Raw genomic sequence first — 26,528 nt, forward strand, 5'->3', positions numbered from 1 at the left:
TATAAAACTTAAGAGATTCCAAAGTTCATATTAATACACTAATTTTTAGATATAAAACAATTACAAATATTTATGAAATATTAATAAATAGATATAAGCATAATAAAAACGAAAATACATAAATATTTGTATAAAATGAAGAGATGCAACTTTCCATATATATGAATAGGCACATCTTTTTAATTTAAAAGTGGTTATTTTGAAATGATAATTATATGAATAGTCGTAATTTTTCAATTTAAATAATCACATCTTTTGAATTTAAAGGTATTTGTTTTGAAATGATATATATATATGAATAGTCACAACTTTTCATTTAAATAGTCATATCTTTTAAATTTAAATACTAACTAATATACAATTCTTAAAACAAATAATAAAAGGACACATCTTAATATATAATGAAAAGACACAACTTTTAGCAAAAAAAAAATCTTATAAAAACAAATAACTTTTCAATATTGTTTGAGATTCCTATTATTAGTAGATATGTATGTGGCTTACGCATCCCATACCTGACTCTCCTATTATTCACTTTTTTTTTTTCTATTTTAATCTTGGGGGCGTGCTCAGTCTATATATAATTCAAAAACATGAAAAGAAAATAGGCAACATAACAAACTGTTGGCTCTCAAATTACTGAGAGGAGAGTTACAAATTAGAAAGAAAAGATAAAGAAGTTAAGTAGCCAAATATCGTTCACTCTTTTGAAAATATATAAACTTTGGAGAGATACGAATCCATATACAAAGAACGTTCTAAGCAATCCAAATCGTATCTAATTAAATCATGAATATATTGTTTTGTAACAGAATATAATATTTCAATTATCTTTTAACAAATCATTAAAATTTCCAATTTTACTATAGGTTTATCCATAAAAAAGTTGCCATTACTTTAGGTTTATTCATAAAAAGGTTGCCATTTGCCTATAAATAGTGATCATCAATAACATAGAAGTATAGAACCAGTCCAAACTAAAAAAAGTGTTAGAAAAATCAGATAACTTCGACATGTCTCCCTTTACCTCCGTCGTTGTTGCACTTGCACCTGTTTTGTCCTCTCCCTCCGCGGTGAAACAGAACCCCCTGAAACGCAAACGCGACGATGAGATCACTCAAAAGAAAGCCGCACCTATGGTTGTGCCTAAAGAAGACGACGAACATGAACATACCGAGCCACATCCACCTTCTTGGGAGGCGCTATGCGTTCTTGGTCCTTACATGGAGCCTGAGACTCTCGCCATCGCCTCTTGCGTCTCAACCACGTGGTTAGAGTGTTTCTCCTCTGACAATCTATGGAAGGCTCTCTTAACCTCAAGGTCTTCACAGCGCTCCTCTCCCTACGAGGTCGTATTACAAAACACCGAAACTATCTCGTACAAACACCTTGTCTCCGCCGTTGAGACGGACGCGAAACGCCGCCGCAAAGATCAAGTGGCGGAATCCGTCAAGTTACTACTCTCTGATCTCAGCTTCATCGTCCACGTTTCCACTAAAACAAAGAAATCATCGGTTTACGAAACGGGTAAAGATCTCGTGTTTGGTCCTAACGACAAGTTCCGTATCGAAGTCGACGTAAGCAACGCAGCTATTACTGCCGGTGAAGAAGACGTGCGGATGACGTGGCAAGTCATGTACAAGGGAAATTTCTTCACGCTAGCGGATACTTCAAGAACGTTGGACACAAAGTATGGGTGGTTCACCGAGAAACTTGAAGACAAGTGTAACCGCAAGCTAGTAGGTGACGTCAAGCCAAGTTTTAACGAGGATGTTCTTGAGAAGATTGGGTTTTCGATAGTAGACTCGGACGGCTGGGGATCTCTGTTACTTGACGGGTTTTTAAGATATCTTCAGCGAATTTTCTTGGAATGATTTTCTTACAATAGTCTCTGAGTATATCTTCGATTGAGTAGATGGCTTAGCAAGACTGTATATATAAGTTTCCTTTTAGTGTTGTTGTCCCCCTCTTTTTCTATGTACTCAATAGTAATAATGAAATTTAATCAAGTATAAATTTCCCTTTTAAGAAAACGATAGTCCATGGAACAGAGAAGTTAGTATTCATTAAGCTTGAGTTATGTTTTAATTTAAAATCCCTTTTCACATCAAGTGTAACCTATAAAGAATGATCAATGAAAAAGAATATATCTTTTCCTACATTATTTCCTAAACTCCATCTTCCTCTTGATAGTTCTATCTTGTGTCAAACCAATATGTCATTCCCTCTTCAAAAGCGACATCTCCTTTCTTCTCCATGATGGTAAACTTGTTCCTCAAATTCTTATCAATCATCTTGATTAAAAGTTTAACCGGTAAGGGAGATTCCTCATGCCTTCTTCTATTTCTTTCTCTCCAAATAGTATGAATTGTTGACCGGAAGGAACACATATCTTATAGTGAAGAGCTTTAGCTTGCTCTGTGTGGAATCTGTGATAAGCCTGATCAGGTCTCCCTAACTCGCAGTGTACTGATTTCTCAACACTTCCTTCATCAAAACCTTCCATACTTATGCTGAATATGAACACTCAAAAAAATAGATGACATTATGTTAGAAGTAAGATTCATATTGTTAATTATTACATTGGCTAATTACAAACTAAAAAATTATGTATGATGCTATTATTAACATTTTCTATTTTGATTTCTTTTTTCTATTTAATAATTTGAAAAATTAAAATTTCATGTTTAGTTTTCCTTTTTATTATATTGTTTACCAACCTACTTAAAAAAAGAAAATACCGACAAAATTGAATGATGAGAGATGTGAGTTTCACTACCATCCTTCATTAACCAGAAGTTATATCCTTTAAATAACGAGAAATACTTGGGTTCACCCCTAGGGTGAGGGTGAACCTAACCAATAAGATTTCGTTATTTCATATTCAATATCTTTTAAAAAAGGAAACAAAATATTATCAAGTTTTATTATGTTTTCAAATAGAAAATAAATATAAAATAACTGTAGTCGCAAAAAAAAAATTATATTTTAAATACCGCCAACAAAACACTAAACTCTAAACCCTAAATCATAAACCCCAAACCCTTGGATAAATTCTAAATCGTTGGTTTTAAAAAAAATATATATTTCTAACATAGTCAGCAAAACACTAAACCTTAAACCCTAAATACTAAACCCTAAATCCTAAATACTAAACCCTAAACCCTTGGGTAAATCCTAAACCTTTGGGTAAACCCTAAACCCATGGATAAATCCTGACCCTAGAATTTAGAATTTATCCAAGTGTTTGAGATTTACAAGAGTTTAGGGTTTATCCAAGAGTTTAGGGTTTAGGATTTAGGGTTTATGATTTAGTATTTGGCTAACGGTATTAAAAATATTTTTTTTTAAATGTGTTTTTGTTTGCAATTAATATTATTTTTTATTTTTATTTTTTAATTTAAAAATATAATATAAATTGACAATATTTTGTTTCTTTTTTTTAAAGATACTGAATATGAAATAACGAAATCCTATTGTTGGGTGAACCTACATGTTCACTCTAGGGGTGAACCCAAGAATTTCTTATAAATAACTAATATTTAGATATCTCTTTGTTTATATATGTCAATCTATAAATATGTTTATAAATGTATTTAAACTGTTTATTAATCATAACATTAAAAATGTAAATATAGATTTTTCGATGCTTATTAACTACTACAACACGGATATGAATATATTTATCATAATTTATGTTTGTCTTTCTATTAAAATGATATAAAAGATTGCTCCATATGTGCAATGTCTAACTTTGTTTGTATTTACCAATTTTACAATGAAAATATATTATTATATACTTATTATGTGCATATATGTATTTGAAATACACTTATTTAATTCTTTAAAATTCATACTGATAGCATAATATGTAGATTTAGCTTTTAAACATAATAAACAATTTGATAATTTTTTTAAAAAATATTAATATTAATTCTTAGTTATAAGAAAAGGGAAGATAAATAAATAGAAATTTAAGTAACCTTAAGTAATTTTATAAAAATAAGGAACAAAGAGAGAACTCTCAATTTTTATTAATCAATCATAAACTAAATACAAACTCAAGTCTAAATAGCTATTATATATAAAAAAACCACGAAACCCTAAAACAATAAATATAATTATTTTAAATAATTAATAAAATATTTGAAATATCTATACTATTATTTAAAAAGTAATTTTGCCTATTTGTCATGTTATCCATGATTTTAGGCTGAGTCATAATTTAATAAAGGTTTTTAATTTTAGCTAAACTAATTAAAGTTTTGATATCTTTCATGAATAATTATATAATAGTATAGATTATAGAAATTATCTCAAAATAAATTAAAAACCGTTTTGGAAAAAGAAAAGTTAATTATTACATGTGTTTATCTACATCTTTCTTTCTTATTTGTTATTTTTTATAATTAATAGTATATATATACACATATAATAATTATCTATCTATACTATTATTTGCGAAGTAAATTTTCGCAACGGAGCTCCCACGTTAAAAGTTAGAGCGGTTAATGTCTTTGTTACCCTTAGTGATTTTATATAAAATTTATTATATAATTAAAAACGAATTTTAAGTTAATAATATTATTATTTATATGTTATATTGGATTATAAATTAATATTTTCAAAAATATAAAGATAATGCTTATATATATTATGTTGTTATCTGAAAATAATATTTTTTAGTTTAAAGGTTAAAAACGAATTTTAAGTTAATATATAATATTATTATTAATATGTTATAATAGATTATAAATTAATATTTTCAAAAATATAAAGTTAATTCTTATATATATTATGTTGTTATCTGAAAATAATGTCTTTGTTACCCTTAATAATTTTATATATAATTTATTATATGATAAAAAGAATTTTAAGTTTATAATATTATTATTTATATGTTATATTAGATTATAAATTAATATTTTCAAAAATATAAAGATAATTCTTATATATATTATGTTGTTATCTGAAAATAATATTTTTTAATTTAAAAGTTAAAAACGAATTTCAAGTTAGTAATATTATTATTTATATGTTATATTAGATTATAAATTAATATTTTCAAAAATATAAAGATAATTCTTATATATATTATGTTGTCATCTGAAAATAATATTTTTAATTTAAAAGTTAAAAACGAATTTAAAGTTAATAATAATATATTTAAATGTTATATTACATTATAAATTAATATTGTAAAAATAAAAATAATAATTCTTATATATATATATATTTTTTTTTTATTGTACAACAATAATTCTTATGTATATAGTGTTGTATCTGGAAATATTGTTTTCAATTTTAAAACTTAAAAAACGAATTTTACTTTAATAATATTATTATTAATATGTTATAATAGATTATAAATTAATATTGTCAGAAATAAAAAGATAATTCTTATATATTGTATTGTTATTTGAAAATTTATCTTTTAATAATAGAAGTTAAAAATTAAGATATACACCAATTTACAATTAAATATTAATCAATGAAAAACATTTGTATAAATATATTTTCTAAAATATTTCAAGTATGTGAGTGTTTTAAAAATTCTAATACAATAATAAATATATATTTTTATCAAAATATTTGATCATATACAGTATAACCTCTTTAAGTTAATAATCTATAAATTAATATAATTTTATAGTCTCATACTGAGTTTTTGGTTCAATTAGTATTTCGATAAATTAATATTCTCTATAAATTAATAAAAAAATATAGTTTTGGTGTAGTCCCAACATTATTAATTTATACAAGTTTCACTGTATAAAAGTTTGATGTTTAATTTAGATTTTTTGAAAACATAAATAATAACTTATTATAATGATTTTTTGAATTAATAAATATACATCAATAAATATTTGAAAGAAAATTATGCCCGCATGTGCGGGCAAACCACCTCGTTTCTAAATATCTATCTACTAGGATAAGATCCGCGCCTTGCGCGGGGTGAGAGTTTTGTAACGGTTTTTTTACAGTTATGAATTATAAATAATTAATTTACCGAATTAGTACAAATTGTTCATTTTAACATTGAATAAATATGATGTTGGTATACGACATTTATATTGGCGTGTGAAATTAAGGAGATAACAATAGTTAAATCCTGAGTATAAATGGTAAACATTAAAATGAAGAACCATTATCACCTAACGACCATAGAACATCCTATCTATTAGACATAAATCTTAAATTAATCATCATGTACCGTTAAAAAATTTCATAATATAAAAACCACTCATAAATATCCCCCGAAAATATAAAAAAAAATTGCGGAAACCATATAAAAAGTACATTAAATATGAAATATATGTAAAGCATTCCGAAAGTATTACTGGATAAAAAAGAAATGGATTTTTCCAGAAATCATTTAAGAAGACTTCAAAATGGGGGCGGCGGAATCTTGAGAAAATCAAATAAAATGACGTATTTAAAATAGGTTAACCTATTCGTGATATATGTTTCTTAAACAAAAAAAATACCGATTGATTCACAATGGGTATGTTAATACCTCTTTCGGAGTGCTGTGATTTCAGGAATGTCAGGCTCAATCAGTATTTTCGACATGCTTTCGATATTTGTTACATTCTTGAATCTACCTATAAAAAGAATCACTTTATTATTAACTGAAACTAAAAGTGAATAGAATAAAGAAACAAAACCTTGAAAAAAATTCTTGCAAGTTACCTTCCTCCCTTTCAATACGCCAAAAACTCAAAGCACATAGAACAACAGAACTACTTGTTGAGTTCATAAACGGTAAAACTCAATAGCCATGTCTCCATAGACAGCACACCTGATTTCGTCAAACCTAAAAGCGACGATCAAAAAGGAAATATTGCGAACCCCTAATGATGCATTAGTGAAATTAAGAGGAAATATGTATTTATGTTTACACAAGCAGACTTACCCGAGGTTGATCAATGAGAAATTTATTTTATATCGTATCTCCCCATAAATTTCATCCTGATAATGCTGGAGCTCCCCAACTCCAACCAAAGTTCCATAAAGATCTAAGATATTAAAAACTTAGAACGAAATATTAATACATAGCTGATAATTCCATAATATCAGAATATATTCAACTAAGACTAAAGAACCTAATTAGATACTTATACCTATAGAGTACATTGGATGGGCCAGACCACGGGCGATGTCAAGAAACTTTGAAAAACAAAAGTAGCTGCTCGGTGTTTTTGGTTGAATTTGTACGATCTTAGCAGAAGTCGACATTACAATGTGGTATCGATTCTTGGTCAAACGTATCAAACCCGAAGCATGCGTTAGTTCGAAGTTTCTTATTTCAAACCAATCACCTTCATTCATGGTGACATGGTATAAATTTTCCAGCTCTTCGTATAAAGTTGCTTCTATAGTGGATCCCTTATTCAGAAAAAAAACCTAAATATAATCAAATATAGCAATTTTACTAAAAAAATGGAAATGTGAATATAGATTAGAAATAGTAAGACATATAAAGAATGATATATAACATATATTACGTGCTGATCGACGAACACTATGGCTGTTTTCTTGAGCATGGTGTCGGTAATTGTGACCCATTTGGTTATCACGCTAACACAAACGTGAGGATCATGTATCTCTCGATTCAAGTCAACCAGAAAAGTGTGAACAGACCTCATCGATTGTAAGATGGTTCTGCATAGTCTGAGTAAGGTACTTATATATATACATAATCGATATCTCAAGAGTATATGGAAGAAACGTTATTTAAAGTAATTCGTTTTATACAATTTATGGCTAATAATCTCTCCAAAGATTGCTAATTTATAAATGTAATATTTGAATGAGATTTTTTGGTAAAATATAGAATTATTTGCGAGATCACTGCCAATAAAAAGGAACATGATGAGATTTTTAGAATTTAGCTTTTAATATCAAAGGATTTTCCTTCCGATTACAGTAACTTTGCTATAAATCCTACACTATATTGCTTGACACGCAATAAATAACGAGAGCATGAGATTAAACCAGTATCTTTAAGGATAAGTTAGAGAGAAACGAAATAGAGAGTTAAATCAAACCGACTACAATCCAACCAAACGGATTTCAATCCATCCCTATCGCCTTCTTATATACCGACAAAGAAAACCAATAAGAAAGTAGAACTTGCAAAGGAAGTGTCTTAAAGAATTTGTACGTTGCAAGTACACAAAGTTTTAAGAGTAAATAAATAAGTTATCTGGAACTCCACATAATGGTATAAAAAATTCAGAAACTAAGTTTCATAGTTTTCAAACACAAAGCAAGAATAAAGTATCGTTTATTGTGACAAAGGTATTATTTCATTAATGAATCATAACCTGTTTCGATTCAAATAATTCTGCTATTTTTTTTCCTAGGTGTGTGAATAAAAAAGTCATCCTTCTCAGACACTTCATTCGACAATGAAAGGCTAGGTTTAGAATCAACCATAGTTAATTTCAAATCACCTTTCGGTAGCCTGCATTAATTACAAAAAATGCTTAGTGTTCTCAAACTTTTTAAAAAACCACAATCAAATCTTGTAAATTAGAATTCTATATATAATCAAATCGGATATAAAACTTACAGATGAAAAAAGGCTTCCAGCTCATCCATACGTGGCGAAACGTCTGAGACGTTGTATGCATTGGAGATGCTTCACACTCCTACAACAATCAACAAACATTGTGTCACCTACACTTTTTTAACTATGAAAACCAAGTTGTGTATAATCACTTAGGTAAGTGTAGGTTTACCTTTCCACTGTTTGATTTTTCCAAACCTCACAACACAGACGATTTTGTTCACAGAACGCAGTTGGACAGCTTCACGGATATCCTCCGCAAACTTCCCCCACAAAACTAAGGGTAGACGGTCGTCCCTAGATGATAGAGTAGTAAATACGATAAATATTAGTCCTCTACAATTAGAGATACATGCTACCGAAAAAAATAGAAAATACTTGAATCCTGTATACTCGTGATTTTGTAGTTCCAAAGCATTTTTTGGGTGTCCTTGCCGTTCACTGAAACAACCTCAATATGAGAGACTCAACAATTTGTCCAATCACATCTGCATTAAGATCAAATATTTTACTAAAAAAAAGGTTTGGAGATTCACATATTATAACATAGGTATATAGTTTGTTGTATAAATTACGTACCAACCAAGAAATCTTCATTGAGGGTACCATTCAAAACGTCACGCTAGTTAACCGGAACCAACCCAGTTAAGCTATTAGGCAAGACCTCACAGATACGGACACAGGTAGTAGGAAGGAAAACAATCTTGTACATATGTTTGGTTGTGCGATAAGGACCGGAGCAATTAGTCACAGTGAAGTTGATGAGAAGTTTGGTTTTACCCTGCTTTAGCACATCTCTGAATTGTCCCACTTCATCTTTCTTGACGGTTCCATATATTTTGTCTCCCTAAAAAGAAGTGGAAAGAAATGAAATTTTATGAAAATATAACCCTCTTATAAATCAAAATAACCATCTCAAAAGTAAGTAAAACAATCAAATATACCGGAACTTACCCATGCATCGACGAAAACCAGCTCAATGGTTTCACCACCCGCAGCTGAATACTGGTTCCATAAACGGATGATCTTGACTTTAATCTTCCACATGGATTTAAATGGTTTCAAAAAATAAAAGCCTCGTTTGACCTTGGCTTGGAGTCTTTCAACCGCAACCTCCTCCACATGTCTAGCCTTAACAGCTTCATAGCGATCTTTGAATAGTTGAAGGACGGCACGGTAATGAAACCTCGTTTCCCTTTGGGCTTGTTTGTAACCATCATGCCATGTTGATCCCGAGTCATCAACCACGGCCTCCTTCATCTTCAGATCTTTGGAACTTGACATGTCTTGATTTTGCATGTATTTACAAATAAAATTAAATAAAGGTTAAAATTATGCAAAACATGAAAAACCATTTAAAATGGTTTAAATTTAGTTATAAATGGTTTTAGTAGCAAAACAGATCCCAAACTAAACTAAGATAGATCAATCTCATTTTAAACTATAAGATTGTAGTGATAAAATATCGTTGCCATGTTGATATATTGAAAGCCAAACTTTACTAATAAGAAAACCCCAACATAAACTATGCAACAAACGAATTTTAACCTAGTTAAGACAATATCTATATTTCTAAACTATGATTATATAAGACAACAAACAAATTTTAACCTAGCTAAGACAATATCGAGATTTACGTAAACATGTAAATCTCATCTCCAAACGGTACGATATATGTTAGATGAGTTTGGAAAGAGAAATATGAAAAAATGAGAGAGAGAAGAGATAGATGAAAAAGCTTACTCAAGAAGAAAATGGAGAGATGATGTTTGGAGAAGAATGAATTGACTCGAGTATATATAGCTGAGGTGATACGGTTGATTTACTTATTTTTGCAAGGATGTAGCAAATATTATGGAAACTAAATACAATTTCGTATATTTGCCAATTATATTTTTAGATTTGATTTCTAATTTGTCAAATCAAAAAACAACATTACAAACATACAAAGCCTAAATTTAAAATAGATAAATGAATTTTACTCGAAATTACTAATCATCATTACAAACATAGAAACCCTAAATTTTAAATACATAAATGAATTTGACTCGAACATATTAATTTTGTATAATATGTAGCCTTTTAAAAACTATTACTATGTTTAATTTATTCCAAGGATTTTCTTCAAATTGAGTAATAATCACTACAATCCTAGCTAACAAAGGAAGTAAATTGTATTTGCTAAATACAAATTTATTTATTTTTACTAGTCAAATATATGTCAAATCAAAATCCTGATTATGGAAACTAAATACAATTTGCTAAGTAAGTAATTTATTTATTTAGATACAATTTCAAATTTGTCACATCAAAATCATCATTACATACATAGAAAGCCTAAATTTAAAATACATATTAGCCATATTAGATATTCTATAAAATGAGTAATAATCATTACAATCCTACATAACATACAAACTAATTTTTTTTTTGAGACAATCTCGAATTGTCAAATCAAAATCATCATTACAAACAAACCAAGCCTAAATTTAAAATACATAAATGATTTTCATATTATAAAGTATTTTATGGTGATGTATGTAAAATACATAAAAATGACTTTTAAAGTATTTTTCATATTAAAAGTATATATGTTGATATATGTATTAATATTATGGTGTAATACTAAAAGTATGAACATATTCTAATCTTTTTTTATTTCCAATAGTAAACCGAGTATAGATTTTTAAAAACTATTATTATGATTGATTTGTCAATTACGCATTAATATATTAGCCTCAATTGAGTTTTATGCTTTAAGCAATCTTACCAAAACTATAAAATGAATGTCTTGCCCATAAAGTATGACGGTTTTCATTAATCCCCCTATTAAGTATATGGATTCTGTTTTTGGTAAGGGTTGGATGATGATAAGCATGCGGTTAATAATTATACATCGAATCAATATATTAATGATCTTCCTATATATCAGTTTTTGCCATATATGCATAATCATATTTTCTACGAAATATATATGGAAGACAAAATAATACTGATGTAAGAGACTGTATATCTAACAATATAATTGTTACTTAATTACTTAATTGTCTTACAATAACCATGTTCAAACAATATAATTAACAAAATGTAAAAAAACAACATGTAATGAAAAAATAGTATAATGCCACTTCCATTTGCTCTCAAATATTCATAATGTTCGGAATGACCAATATCATTATATATAGATTTATAATCTTAGGCATTATGGAAGGATCATAAATTGCCTAATCATTATGGAATGATCATATATTTGCCAATCATAGTACTTACCAAATTTGACACAAAGTTAAAGTCCACCAGCCGAGTTTCCCATATATAAACACATGAAACAAAACACAATAAATTCAAACATTTAAGTCATACACGTAATTATATTAACGTTGCTATAAACGGATGAATCGGAAATTGAATGCTAAATAATTCGATGAAGTATATTAATGTTTGACGATGAGAGTATATTATATCATGGAATGATCATATATTTGCCAATCATAGTACTCACCAAATTTGACACCAAGTTAAAGTCCACCAGCCGAGTTTCCCATATATAAACACATGAAACAAAACACAATAAATTCAAACATTTAAGTCATACACGCAATTATATTAACGTTGCTATAAACGGATGAATCGGAAATTGAATGCTAAATAATTCGATGAAGTATATTAATGTTTGACGATGAGAGTATATTATATCACAATGGCAGACGTATGTAAATATTCTAGTGAGCTGAGGGTAAATATACAAATGGGCTGAGAATGAATATGGTGCCGACACGTCAGCATGGCACACCCGTAAATAACTTACAAACCAAATGTTACTTTTTAAAAATGTTTCTTGATTAATAAGAAGGGGATATCACATACCGTATTATAGTCGTCAACCCAAATCGTAGTGTGTATAGTCCTTCGAACAGAGATGTATATGAAATGTATGATACAAATACACCATAGTTTGTCATTGTTCTGATTGTATTCACATCCCCCTAGTTACGCTGTTTCTGGTTTGCATACAGATAGCATGACGACACGCTTAGATCCGTCAAATAGAGCTTTTTAACAGTAAAAATTAGGATCATTCATACCAGCAAACTACTAAAATGTAATCCAACAGGCCACAGAAGATGAACTATTTCTTGTTACTATATTTTTAACTCGTGGGTAAAGATAATAAAATATAAATATAAATGATTTATATATCCAAAGTCCAACTTCTTATTTCTCTATTTGAGTTTTTTTTTTAAACACTGCATTCATTCAAACATAAAGGAGAACAAGGAGATACATTGGTGAGATGCAAAGCCAGCAGCACACATCAGTGACTCTGGAAAGAAAGCTGGACAAACCTAAGGTTTTCCAGAAACTAAAGCCCAGACAAGGGAAACCACAAGAACAACACCTAAGCAAACTAGAAGAAGTAAGTATACAGATCAAAATAAACATTCACCAAAAGTGAACAATAAAACATGATGATTAACAGAGCTTCTTGAACAGCAAAGCGAGGTAGCCATTCTTGGATAAATCTCTGGTTTGCGATTCCTCCTTTGGTAAATAGCACATGCAATTGATAGACCAAGCTTCAAACTCCAGGAGACAGAACACGTCTTGTTCATAAGTCATCAACCAGAAAATGATGGTGCAGAAGAATAGAAACGCCCATTGAAGCCAAACGCATGAGAAGATCTCGATCGGATCTTGAGGTTAATGACAAGGAGTGAAACAACTCAAAACCAAGAACAACCAAGCTCAAGAGACTGAGAAAGTTGAAGATCGAGACCTGGTATGAGCCAAATAAAGCTCAAAATCGACATGCAATTCAATCAAAGCCACATGCAAGGTTCTTAGATAGAATCAAATCTGAAGGATACAAGTATCCAACTCACTTCAAACTAGAAAGATCAATCCGGGAGAGAAGGAAAAGAAAACAAAAGAAAAAGACGGATCGGCTCCGGCGCTAAGAAACAACCGGAGCCGATAAGTCGGCAAGATCAAGCGGAGGTTTCTAGAGAGAAGGGAGAGGAAAAATTTATAGTTTCTCTATTTAAGTTTATAAGAGTTATATGGTCCCAAACAACTAGTGATGTATCTGATCAACCAAACCGGTTTAATAATTCTTAAACAAACCAAAATAAATCGAATTTGTCGATATAAACAAACCAAACCGCTGGGTTGTCAATTCTTAATTTAAATTTTATAAAGTCTAAAAACAAAAAACAGTCTTCACTAAAATTAGAAAAAGAAAGCTGTTGAAAAAAAAATAGATAAAAAAAAGCCTTCTCACAAGCACTATTTACAGTTACGAAAAAAAAAAAGACGAAATCAAATCAAAAGAGAGGTTAATGGAGCGATCAAGCGATCCCCATCACTCCACCGCCGATCTCCTCTCTTGGTCCCAGATCCACCACTCCTCCTCCGCTAACCCCTCCAACCAGGTCCGTCCTCCTCCGATACATCATCCTCCTTCGTCGTCTGATTCAGTTATCAATTTCTAATTTTTTTTCTCTCGCAGCCGTCTGATGACATCGGCGACGTCCTTGGCGGTGGTGGTAGAACCACCAACAAGGAAGCCGAATCGCTTAACAAGAAGTAAACCATTTCCATCTCTCTTTCCGATTTCACTATTTCATCTTTTTCAATTTTACTGAAAAATTAGGAAGAATCAATTTTACTTAAAACGAAATGTGATTTAGGGTTTTCGTCTGATATATATGAATTGATGTTTGCGAGTACCTTTCTCAGTGTATCATACAGGAAGAACTGTTGTGGTCACAAGCTAAAGGAAATGACTGGTAGTGATATCTTCTCTGATAATGGTAACGTTACTAACAACGCTTATCCAAGCCACACTTCAAGAATCCATTACCATCATGATCAGGTAACTTCTTATTTATACTCTTCCCATGGTGGATTCATTCATTCAGAAATGGTTGGTTTACTTTTTTTTTTGCAGGATAGTCAGATATCTTTCAGCGGCGGCGAAGACAACGCTGCTGTGACGACTCCTAAGAAACCTACAACCTCTTCTGCTAAGCTTAAGGAGTTGGGCAGGTCTGTACAAACACAGGCTGACTCCAAGAGCAAAAAGAAGCAGAGCAAAGCAACCATCTTTGCATCTCCTTCTCCTCCTGCAATAAAACAACAAGTTAAAGGAAACAACAACATGGAGGAATCTGCTAAAGCCTCCAATGTAAAGAACTAAGTTCGTTATTTCTTTTTTTTTTTTACATTTGTTTGACAATTGCATCTCTTTTTTTTTTAACAGGGGCAAAGCCGTAACGGTGAAGAACATGTTGTGAAGTCATCAGGGAAGGGACACAACAACCCCAAGTTTCAGCAACTCACGAGCAACGGTATCTTCAAATCCGATAAGGTCCCTCCTGGCTATTCGGAGAAGATGCACAGCTCGGCTAAATCGCGGGAGATGAGGGGAAACAATATATTTTCAGACGGCAAGTCTGAGTATAGGGATTACTATGGTGGCGCCAGGAGGCCTCCGGGTGGTGAGAGCAGCATTTCGTTGATCTAAAAATGAGTTCCAAGTTTTAGGTTTCGTAGGGTTCTAGTTTTCCTAAAGATGCTGTGACCAAAGTGGTTTGTGTTCGTGTGGTGTCTCGACTATGGTCTCATTTTATAATATAAAACGTACGCCTTTTGTACTTCATATTTCGGGCATGATTACAAGAAAATGTAAACGACTCGGGCATGATTACAAAAAAATGTAAACGACTCCATTGGGGATCGAACCCAGAATCTCTGGTTTCGTAGACCAGCGCCTTATCCATTGGGCCATGGAGTCTATTTGTTCTTTTTGTTAAAGGACAAGTCAAGAAGACTCATAACAAAGGTAATGCTGTTCAAACAAGTGGTTGGGGCTGAGACTTCTCTTCAGAGCTTCGATTGATCTGACCTCGATTGTTTGTTGATTGATCTGACCTTGATTGATCGACACCACCTCTAAGAAGTGAAACCTTACAATGTTATCCTTTTTTTTTTTTGAACACCACCTAACCTTACAATGTTATCCATTTTCTTTAAAATGTTGATTGGTTAACAAAATAGATTTTCAAAAACAAAACCCAAAACCCAAAAAAAAACAGTTATCCTCTAAAAAGGGTTTCTCAAAATATGTTCAAAGATTCCTCCATTTTTCCTACACTCTTATTTTTTGTTTTTTAATAATATTTTGGGTGAAAAGACTATTGATGTGTGCTCTTATGGGCTTAAGTTACTTAAGTTTATAGGCCAACTTAACTACTACGCCTAGAAAATTTTAATGGGCTTAAAATACGTCAAAGAGCATTGCCAAACTGGATTGAAAATGTATAGGTTGCCGTTGCACCCAGATTAGTATGGAATTTTCTACAAAAATATTTAGGTAACTTTATTTAGTATGTTTAAGAGAATCACTGTAATCAGAGTCCGTGAAAATAGTACACCGAATTAATATTTTTCATTTTATAAAACATATTATTAAAGTTGATCAAGCAGCTTTATTACAAAGGAATTATAAAAGCAGGATATAGTGTGAACACGTGAACAACCCGATTTATAATTTAATACAGAAAGATTAATTATAATGAATGAATAAAAAAAAGGCAGAGTCGCGGAAGCTGCGTCAGAGGAAATTGACTAGAAATTCAATTTCGGCGGCCATCTCTCTCTCTCTCTCTCTCTCTCTCAGTACTCAGATGCTTCCTTCGTCGATTTCTCATCTTCACTTTGATCCTTTCTATTCTCGTTTCCACCTCTTTTGATTACTCTGTTTTGGCTGACCAAAGAAAAAAAGATTACTCTGTTTCTCGAAGAAAGAAGAAGAAGAAAGCTTTCACCTTTACTGTTTTTATTTGTTTGTTGCGAGTGAGTTGATGTCTGCTTTGAGACACTGAGATCGTAAAAAAGGAATCCATGGCGGAAGCAAGACGTTTTAGCCCTAATAGCGAATTAGGTGAACTATTCAGAGTTGTATTTTTAATTTTTTTTTGGGTATTTTTTTCTGGGTCAAATATATATATATATATATATATATATATATATATATATATATATATATATATATTTAAAGTTAAATCTTTAATATTTTTCGATCTATTTGGTGTACAACTTATATGAAACTTGGAGATTTCTGTCTAAGTATCAATTTTTTTTTTTTTAATCCATGAGGAGTATTGATTGGTCTGATGGTTTCTTCTTGAAAGTATATTTTATCTGAATATTCGTTTTGTAAAGTTTTTTTTTTTTTTTTCTGCTCAGTTGGGTCTGCTCACTTACCTGGTCTGCTTGTAATACTTGTTTAAGTTTAAATACAAATCTAATCTAATTCTTGGTTTAGTCTTAATCATCATTTAAGTAAGTTTAGTTATTGTTTATGTGGTTTGTATAAGCTAAAAGATTCACTATTTTGCCCTGTAATCATAGGGTGAGTTAGCTGCTTTCTGATAGGAAGTTGACTTTTTTTTAGCTACACTAAATTTGCAGCTACCAACTAAATGCACTGTACTATAGAGTGCCAGTGCCTTAAAGCTCTACAGATAAAAGTGTCTAAACTCAAAGCCTTTATGATAGATTATACTTATTTTGTGTGTGTTTTTTTTCCTCCTCCACAGATGTTGGCCAAATACTCTCAGAAGCACGTAATCGATGGCTTCGTCCTCCTGAAATCTGTGAAATCTTACAGAATTACCAAAAATTTCAAATTTCTACCGAGCCACCTACTACACCGGCCAGTAAGATTCATCCCTCTTGCTCGTCTACTACCCCATTTTTGTTAAAGTTTTTAAGAATGATGATGTTCATGCTGAGTCCCCTGTCTTAATTTTTCAGGTGGATCTGTTTTTCTGTTTGATCGAAAGGTGCTCAGATACTTCAGGAAAGACGGTCACAACTGGAGGAAGAAAAGAGATGGAAAGACAGTGAAAGAAGCTCATGAGAGGTTGAAGGTATTAAATCAAATCATATTCCTTTATTTGTGATGTTTTTATCCGATACGATTTTGATATATTAATATCATCAATATGCTGGTAAGGTGCCTATTAGTGATTTCTCTTGCTCATGAATATCCCCTGCAGGCGGGAAGCGTTGATGTTCTTCATTGTTACTATGCGCATGGACAGGACAATGAAAATTTTCAAAGACGCAGTTATTGGATGCTTCAGGAGTAAGCTTATTATAACAATATAAACATTTGTTTAGGAACTTAATCATTATTTTTGATTCCCTCACTCTTTTACTAAGTCTCTTATTATTGTTTTTTTTTTGTTGGTTACCTGATGCAGAGAGCTTTCCCATATAGTTTTTGTCCATTATCTCGAAGTTAAGGTTTGACTTCTTCCTGTTATTAGCTCACTTCTCTTCTCTGTTATTTTCATTTGAGGATGCTGACACTTTTGTAAATGAAATCAGGGTAGTAGAGTTTCTACTTCTTATAACCGGATGCAAAGGACTGAAGATTCTGCTCCATCTTCTCAAGAAACTGGGGAAGTCTACACCAGTGAACGTAATGGTTATGCTTCCGGCAGCATTAATCAATATGATCACAGCAATCATTCACAAGCTACTGACTCAGCAAGTGTCAATGGTGTTCACACCCCAGAACTTGAAGATGCAGAATCAGGTGATTCTTCTCTCATACATAATGTCACGTGGAGGATGATTTACTTTAGTAGTATCCTATCTTATGCATAACGTAATTCATACTTTCATTCTACAGCATACAATCAGCAGGGGAGCTCCATACTGTACTCACATCAAGCACTTCAGCAGCCTCCAGCTACTAGTTTTGATCCTTACTATCAGATGTTTTTGACGCGTAAGCTCCTACTGGTAATTACTATTTGATACTTTACAAAATGGCATATGGTTTTTGAGTTTTTTTCTTCTTTTTTTTTTGTAAGCAGCCAGGGATAGCTATCAGAAAGACCTTCGCACAATCCCCTCTTCCACTATGGTAGAAAAAAGCAGAACTATCAACGGCCCTGTTGTAACAAATAGCATAAAAACCAAAAAATCCATTGATTCCCAAACCTGGGAAGAGATACTGGGAAATTGTGGTTCTGGAGGAGGTGAAGGTTTACCTATGCAGCCTCACAGGGAGCATGAAGTGCTGGATCAAATGCTCCAAAGCTACTCTTTTACTATGCAAGATTTCGCCAGTCTACAGGAGTCCATGGTCAAAAGCCAGGTACACAAAGTAGTATCTGAACTCCTTGTTTTTGATTGATCATTGGCCACCTGAATGATATTATATTTTCAAATGTCTACAGACTCAAGAGTTAAATTCAGGACTTACATCTGATCATTCAATGTGGTTCCAAGGACAAGGTTTACACTTCACTCAGCTTGTTTCAATAAAAAGTTGGAAATATATATGTTTTTAAAAGCTAACATTCAATTTTGTTGTTGCTGTATCAGCTGTAGATATAGAGCCAAATGCGCTAAGCAATTTAGCTTCAAGTGAAAAAGCTCCATATCTATCTACGATGAAACAGCATCTGTTAGACGGTGCATTGGGTGAAGAAGGCTTGAAAAAAATGGACAGTTTCAATCGCTGGATGAGCAAAGAGCTTGGAGAACTTGGAGATGTTGGTGTAATCGCTGACACAAACGAGTCTTTTACTCATTCGAGTTCCACAGCCTACTGGGAAGAAGTTGAGAGTGAGGACGTCTCTAATGTGCACAACTCGAGGAGGGACTTGGATGGATATGTTATGAGTCCTTCCTTATCAAAGGAACAGCTCTTTAGCATTATCGACTTTGCTCCAAACTGGACTTATGTGGGTTGTGAAGTGAAGGTAACAACACTATCTATTTATTCTTTTTGGGGGAATCAAAAACTTATTTTTCTTTTTTTCACAAATTTATAGGTTCTTGTTAGTGGAAAGTTCTTAAAGACGGCTGAGACTAGAGAGTGGTCTTGCATGTTTGGGCAAACAGAAGTTCCAGCAGATATTATAGCTAATGGTATACTCGAGTGTGTTGCTCCAATGCATGAGGCTGGAAGAGTTCCCTTTTATGTAACATGTTCCAACAGATTAGCATGCAGTGAAGTGCGTGAATTCGAGTACAAGGTTTTGGAGTCTCAAGTCTTTGATAGAGAAACAGATGATTCCACTGCTTGCAATTCTATTGAAAGTCTCGAGGCAAGGTTTGTGAAACTGTTATGCTCAAAATCTGATTGCCCCAACACTTCTCTTTCCGGGAACGATAGTGATTTGTCCCAAGTGAGCGAGAAGATTAGCTTGCTGCTTTTCGAGAACGATGACGGGTTGGATCAGATGCTAATGAATGAAATCTCCCAAGAGAATATGAAGAACAACCTTTTGCAGGAAGCTCTTAAAGAAAGCTTGCACTCATGGCTTTTACAGAAGATAGCAGAAGGTGGAAAAGGTCCTAACGTGTTGGACGAAGGTGGTCAAGGTATATTACACTTTGCTGCTGCTCTTGGTTACAACTGGGCATTAGAACCGACGATAGTCGCTGGTGTAAGCGTTGATTTTCGCGATGTAAATGGTTGGACTGCACTTCACTGGGCAGCTTTCTTTGGCAGGTAAGTCAACAGAAAGAGTTCACTAGTTTCATTATCTCTTTTGTTTTGATTGATTTGGTATCTGAAACAAACTCTATTTGCATGTTTCAGGGAGCTGATAATTGGTTCTCTCATAGCTCTCGGTGCTTCACCTGGAACTTTGACTGACCCGAATCCGGATTTCCCATCAGGAAGCACACCTTCTGATCTAGCCTACGCTAATGGCTATAAAGGAATCGCTGGTTATCTCTCAGAGTATGCCTTGAGAGCACATGTTTCTTTGCTCAGTCTAAACGAGAAAAACGCAGCGGTTGAGACAGCTCCTAGCCCGTCCAGCTCGGCATTAACAGACTCTCTCACGGCTGTACGTAACGCTAGCCAAGCAGCGGCTCGGATTCATCAGGTTTTCAGGGCTCAGTCATTCCAGAAGAAGCAGATGAAAGAGTTGGGAGACAGGAAGCTGGGAATGTCGGAAGAGCGTGCTCTTTCAATGCTTGCTCCGAAAACACACAAACAAGGAAGGGCGCATAGTGATGACTCCGTGCAAGCTGCTGCCATCCGGATTCAGAACAAGTTCCGTGGTTACAAGGGAAGAAAAGATTACTTGATTACTCGTCAAAGAATCATCAAGATACAGGTAGATAAACCAAACCAATGATCTTCATACGTTTTAGTTGTGATAATGAACTGCTTAACGGTTTAAAACTGGCAACGTGCAGGCTCATGTGAGAGGTTATCAGGTTAGAAAAAACTACAGGAAGATTATTTGGTCAGTGGGGATACTAGAGAAGGTGATATTGCGTTGGAGAAGGAAAGGAGCTGGTCTGCGTGGGTTTAAGTCAGACGCACTTGTTACTAAAATGCAAGATGGAACAGAGAAAGAAGAAGATGATGATTTTTTCAAACAAGGTAGAAAGCAAACAGAGGAAAGGCTTGAAAAGGCTCTTGCAAGAGTTAAGTCAATGGCTCAGTATCCTGAAGCTAGAGATCAGTACCGCAGATTACTAAATGTGGTCAACGACATCCAAGAAAGCAAGGTAATGATAGTAAATAAACTGATGTCATCATCATTGGTGTTTTATGTTTTGTGCTTAATTCTTTGTGTAATGAAACTTAAAATCTTTTGTTTAGGTTGAAAAGGCTCTTGCAAATTCAGAAGAAGCAGCTTGTTTTGATGATGATCTGATAGATATTGAGGCATTGTTGGGAGATGATGACACTTTGATGATGCCTATGCCCTCAACTTTGTGGAACACTTGAAACCATTCTCAAGCCTACTATGTGAGATATTCTTATAGTTATGGACTCATTAGACTTGTAAATTCTTATGTAATCACACGCTTTTATCTTGTTCTGTAACTGCATTCATGATTAATTTATATATTTGACGATATGAACTATATCAACTTATAACCAAATAGTGTATCCTTCCTTTGTCATCACACTGTACAAGACAGCTTTTCCAAGACTATATGTTGTCGGAAGACTAGAAAGCCTCTACCTTGTTCCAAGGCTCTTGTAGAATAATATGCAACTGCTTGTGTACTCCCGTGATGACCCAAAGAATGTTTGAACAGGAGATTCTTCAGTCATTTTAACGTTCTCATCGTCAATGAAGAGCCAATATGATTAAATGGGGTTTCACAAGGCTAACATAGTGACCATGGTTGAGACAGTTTCCGACATGAACCATATTCGCAGAGAGAGGGTACTCGACTACTCGGTGTCTACATATTCTTCCGTTGGTGTTGCTGAGTTTCAGTTTTAGTGGGAAGACCCTCAAAGTGGCAGCCACTTACACTTTAAACTCTTTGAGTATTTCACAATCACTTTAAACACTCAAGTTACAAATTTAGCATATTAAACTTCTAATCTGGCTTACTTGTACATCAAGTCAAAAACGTAACCGATACTGGTCAAAATTGATGACGTGTTGGTGTTTTTTTAAAAAAAAATATTTTAATAATAAATAAATAGAAAAATACAGAAAATATAAAAAATTCATAAAAAATCATAAAAATTCAAAAAAATCATAAAAAATTACAAAAAATCACAACAACAATTATTTTATTTTATTAATAAAATAAATAAAAAATAAAAATATAATAATAATAGAAACTTGAAAAAATCACAAAAATCCCAAAAAATAAATAAAAATCATAAAAATCAAAATAAAATAAAACATTACATTTAAATAAAATAAATATAAATTCAAGATAATGATTTTTATTTTATTATAATCTACGAGAATCAGTAGAATCAATTACAAAAAATCACAAAATAATTATTTTATTTTATTAATAAATAAATATAAAATAAAAATATAAAAAATAGTAAAAACTTGAAAGAAATCATAAAAATGCACAAAAATCATAAAAATCAAAATAAAATCAAAAATTAAATTTAAATAAAATAAATATAAATTGAAAAATATAAATTCAAGAATAAACTATATTTTGATGTTTATGGGTCGGGAATTTTCTGATCAGAAATAAAATCATTATCTTTAAATGATTCTCCTAAACCAAATCAAAGCACACAAATTAAATGACATGAGTTTTACGAGTTCAGACCCTCGATTACACATACTAAGTCGATATTCTAAACCGTAAACCATGAGTTAACCACCTTGCTGAACCAGATTAACCATCCTCTTCAATCTTGACTTCTCAATTGACATAACCACGTGGTTTAAGTTAACCAGAATTGATTCTCATCACCAAAGCACTACACGAACAAATTAAAGTCCAAGTGTTTGCTTTTGAATAGCTTCTAAAAGATTTGGACCCTTTAATTTGTCTACTTTGATTTGGTTCAAGAGAATCATTTGAAGATCATGGTTTTTTATGATTCAGAAAATACATGACCATAAACACAAAATACACTTTTTCTCAATTTTTTGTAGAAATTTTTTTTTATGATTTTTGTAGAAAATACATGATTCTTGAATTTATATTTATGTTTATGATTTTTTTTGGGGGATTTTTATGATTTTTCAAGTTTTCATTATTTTATATTTTTTATTTATTTTATAAATAAAATAAAATAATTAATGTTGTGATTTTTTTGTAATTTTGTATGATTATTTTTGATTTTTTATGAATTTTTTTATGAATTTTTATGAATTTTTATGAATTTTTTATATTTTCTGTATTTTTCTATTTATTTATTATTAAAACATTTTTTTTTAAAACCGACACGTCATCAATTTTGAACAGTACCGGTTACGTTTTTGACTTGATGTACAAATAAGCCAGATTGGAGGTTTAATATGCTAAATTTACCAACTTGAGTGTTTAAAGTGCTTGTAAAATACTTTCAGGATTTAAAGTGTAACTGGCTGCCATCTTTAAGGTTTTTTATTAGATTTTCCCTATATTATTGTGTAACTAAGATGTGTGGTGGTTTCTTGATCTTAGGCCTTTTCTGCACTTCTTGTAAACTGCATAATAAGAATAATATGAAACCAAGAACTTTTTATTTTTATTTTTTTTTTATTTTTTTTTTTTAATAAAAGTTAATATATTAATAACCTCAAAAAGGTAAATCGGAAAAGTTACATCCGGAGCTCCGGTAGAAAACAGCGACTATCTAAAGGAAGAAGAAGAAGCAAGCAACAGTACAACAATGCAATTAAGCTACAGATTTACAGAGGAGAAGAATAGGGTGGGAAAGAAGGTTCCGGAGGTACTAGACCTCCTTCTTCAACGGACATGAACGGCCCGACCGAATCAGACCTCGCCGGAAGCCTCACCGGGGCTGGTATGTCCGAAACCAACCCACAGATCCACCGCCTTTGATGCTTCTAAGGCGAAACCGCTCTCGAAGGAACCCCGCGGCCACAATACCGGATCCGAAGACCTAGCCTCAAAACTCAAACCTCTGCTCCTCTCGTTGACGCCTCGCCTCCTCGAAACCCTAATCTAGTCACGCTCCACCCCAGATTCAGACCGGCCAAGAGACCTCTGCTTCCAACAGACTTACCTAGGTAGAGGAACCGCCATCCCCTTGCTAGATCCGCCGGCAGTAGAGACACTCCCAGCATCCGGAAGACAAGCTCCCTAGCCCCAATGGATAGCTTGCGAAACCCTAGACCTCGTCTCCGCCGCCCTCTAGCAGAAACCTCTGGTCTTTGGACTCGACGAACCACCAGGACCGAGGAGCTATCGATAAGGTCCACCGCGACAGGGACCGTCCGGATCTCGGAGAAGGAAGGGAGAAACCGCTACCAAGAGACCCCATATGCAACTGTTCCGTCGTTTAAGTTCAGGCCGACTCCCTCCACACACCAACTCACCTAAACTCGCCATGATTCCAATGGAATCCAAGATCCAACCTTTCGGAGAGAACCCGACGCCTCAGAATCATATGCATATCGAATCGAGAATATAGTGTTGGAGGAGAGCATTTATATGGGAATGGAGGCCGGCGGGAAAAAGAACAACCGCCGCCGACCGCCTGAAATTTTCAGATCTAGATTTGAGTCTTCAAAAGAGAGAAAAGAGGAGTTTTTTTTTTTTTTTTTTTTTATCCGAGAACTTTTTATACTACACCAAAAATGTAAAAAGAATCATAAATATCATAATCGCCTGAGAAAATAAGTCTAACAAGCAGATCAGGAGATTCTCTTTTTTTTTTTTGTAGAATAGATCAGGAGATTCTTATTAGCTACACTTCCAATATTTGTGCAGTACTCAATCAACTGTTTACAGAAGTGTACACCAGAGAAAAGTTCATATCATAATGATTAGTTGAGAACACTGGACTATGTTTCGGCATTCATCTAGTCCTGGAAATCTGTGCATAAAATGTAAAATGCAAACAACCCTAAGCACAACCAACGAACTTCATTTCCGCAGTACTGCCATTTAAGAACTTTATTTTACTACAGTGAGTACAACCCATTTATTATAAAAATAACAAGAATATAAATTAAAAATTACAATACAGAAACAAACGAATTAAAAAGAATTGCAGAGTCGATATAGTTAATTTCTTTCTTCAATTTTTTAAAACCCTCGTAGTGTGATTGTGCTCAGAAAATACAACTGTATATGTTTTTGTCTTCTATCACTAAAAAAAGACATGGTATATCAAAAGTATTTTTGTATTGTACTTTCAGATAAAAAAAGAATATTAATACTAACATAATTATTCTGAGTGGAAAAATTGTTTCTTCTCTTTGTGTATTGTTCGTTTTTATTTTATTTTACAGTATGGAGACATGTGTTATATATGCTTCTCCAGAGCAATAACAACAAAAAACGCTATGCCATTGATTATCATAATCAATTTGAATTCATGACCATGAAAGTCAAAAAGGTTTTTCTGATGTTAATGAAAAATATAAAGGTAGGGTTATTGAAACCATAATTTGGAAAAAGTTTAGTGATTTTAAAAGTTAACAGATTTTAAAAGTTTTATAAATTTAACAAATATTCTCTAAATTTCTATAAGATATTTTGATTTGATTTCGAGAGATTGTTATTGAGTATTATGTATTTGTACAATATATTATTTTCAAAAAGTTTCTCTTTCTATGGTAATATACACAAATCTTTCCCAAAATTTTCGAAAAGAACTCTTAGTTAAAAGAAATCATTCAATTGATTTAAAGTAAAAAAAATAATCTTAAATTATCTCAATGAAAATATAATATAATTAAGATAATAATAAGATTAAAACATTTAGAAATCTCACAAGTAAATATATGATTCCATTAAAATCATAAAATAATAATTACTATATGTAAAACTTGTATAAAATTTATGTAATCATAAACAAAGCATTGTATTGTTTGTTTTTTCTTTCAAAAAAAATATCTATAATTTTTTCTAATATTTTGTATTTTATTGAAATACATCGGAAACACATTTATATTCTAGGATATATATTCTCAATACATCATATATAATAAAAGAGACAAAATCTAGATCTATAAAATTTAATCAATATGTAATATCATAAAATCAAATATTCTTTTTTTCAAACAATATTTTAAATATATAAATTTTAAAAAAAATATTTTTAAGATCAAGCACTCTGGAAATTAATTAATTATCATAGTCACAATAATATTAATTTATGGTTGTTTAGTGTAAATTGTTAGGAACATGCTATATAAAATAGGTTTAGGGTTGATTTTACATTACTTATGACAAGACTGCAATTTTCTGCATTTTTCTATGACATGAAACTTTTTTGTTTTATTATGGATTAAAATAATCCCCTTGTCACCGTGACGGACATATATCAGGGCCTCACGTGACAATGGTAGAGTACACGATGGCGAGGACGAACCTTAATGTGTCGACGACCCAATCCAGAAAGTAGTAGTATTCATTTTAGTTTCTATTATGAGATGAGAGAATAATAATAGAAAAGATCGTATCCATTTTCATAAGAATAAGATTAATTAAGATTATATTGATT

The 26,528-nt window shown here is 32.1% G+C and overlaps 3 protein-coding genes and 1 non-coding gene across 5 annotated transcripts; 3 read left to right on the forward strand and 1 right to left on the reverse strand.

Annotated features, from left to right (window-relative positions):
* Window positions 1–849: 849 nt before the first annotated feature.
* Window positions 850–1,953, forward strand: LOC108853628 (probable F-box protein At5g04010). The gene has a single exon (XM_018627040.2). The coding sequence runs from the start codon at window positions 1,014–1,016 to the stop codon at window positions 1,872–1,874; it is 861 nt and encodes a 286-aa protein (XP_018482542.2). The 5' UTR covers window positions 850–1,013; the 3' UTR covers window positions 1,875–1,953.
* An 11,873-nt stretch (window positions 1,954–13,826) lies between these two features.
* Window positions 13,827–15,236, forward strand: LOC108849350 (uncharacterized). 2 transcript variants are annotated; one of them, XM_018622896.2, is made up of 5 exons: window positions 13,835–14,007; window positions 14,085–14,161; window positions 14,315–14,450; window positions 14,526–14,762; window positions 14,838–15,236. In XM_018622896.2, exons 1-5 carry the CDS (start codon window positions 13,915–13,917, stop codon window positions 15,099–15,101), a joined length of 807 nt encoding a protein of 268 aa, XP_018478398.2. In that variant the 5' UTR covers window positions 13,835–13,914; the 3' UTR covers window positions 15,102–15,236. The 2 variants fall into 2 exon arrangements, with proteins under 2 accessions (XP_056863324.1, XP_018478398.2); XM_057007344.1 differs by having other exon boundaries at window positions 13,827–14,007; window positions 14,315–14,762.
* A 62-nt stretch (window positions 15,237–15,298) lies between these two features.
* TRNAR-ACG (transfer RNA arginine (anticodon ACG)) lies at window positions 15,299–15,371 on the reverse strand. The gene has a single exon. It is a non-coding gene; the product is annotated as a tRNA-Arg (tRNA).
* Window positions 15,372–16,171: 800 nt separating this feature from the next.
* LOC108854550 (calmodulin-binding transcription activator 3) lies at window positions 16,172–21,487 on the forward strand. Its single transcript, XM_018628140.2, has 14 exons — window positions 16,172–16,520; window positions 17,179–17,298; window positions 17,396–17,511; window positions 17,641–17,729; window positions 17,848–17,890; window positions 17,975–18,185; window positions 18,282–18,380; window positions 18,469–18,752; window positions 18,835–18,892; window positions 18,983–19,362; window positions 19,435–20,117; window positions 20,208–20,733; window positions 20,816–21,133; window positions 21,228–21,487. Exons 1-14 carry the CDS (start codon window positions 16,481–16,483, stop codon window positions 21,354–21,356), a joined length of 3,096 nt encoding a protein of 1,031 aa, XP_018483642.2. The 5' UTR covers window positions 16,172–16,480; the 3' UTR covers window positions 21,357–21,487.
* The last annotated feature ends 5,041 nt before the right edge of the window (window positions 21,488–26,528 follow it).

Source organism: Raphanus sativus, chromosome 4 (assembly GCF_000801105.2).
Source record: "Raphanus sativus cultivar WK10039 chromosome 4, ASM80110v3, whole genome shotgun sequence".
Taxonomy (NCBI): Eukaryota; Viridiplantae; Streptophyta; class Magnoliopsida; order Brassicales; family Brassicaceae; genus Raphanus; species Raphanus sativus.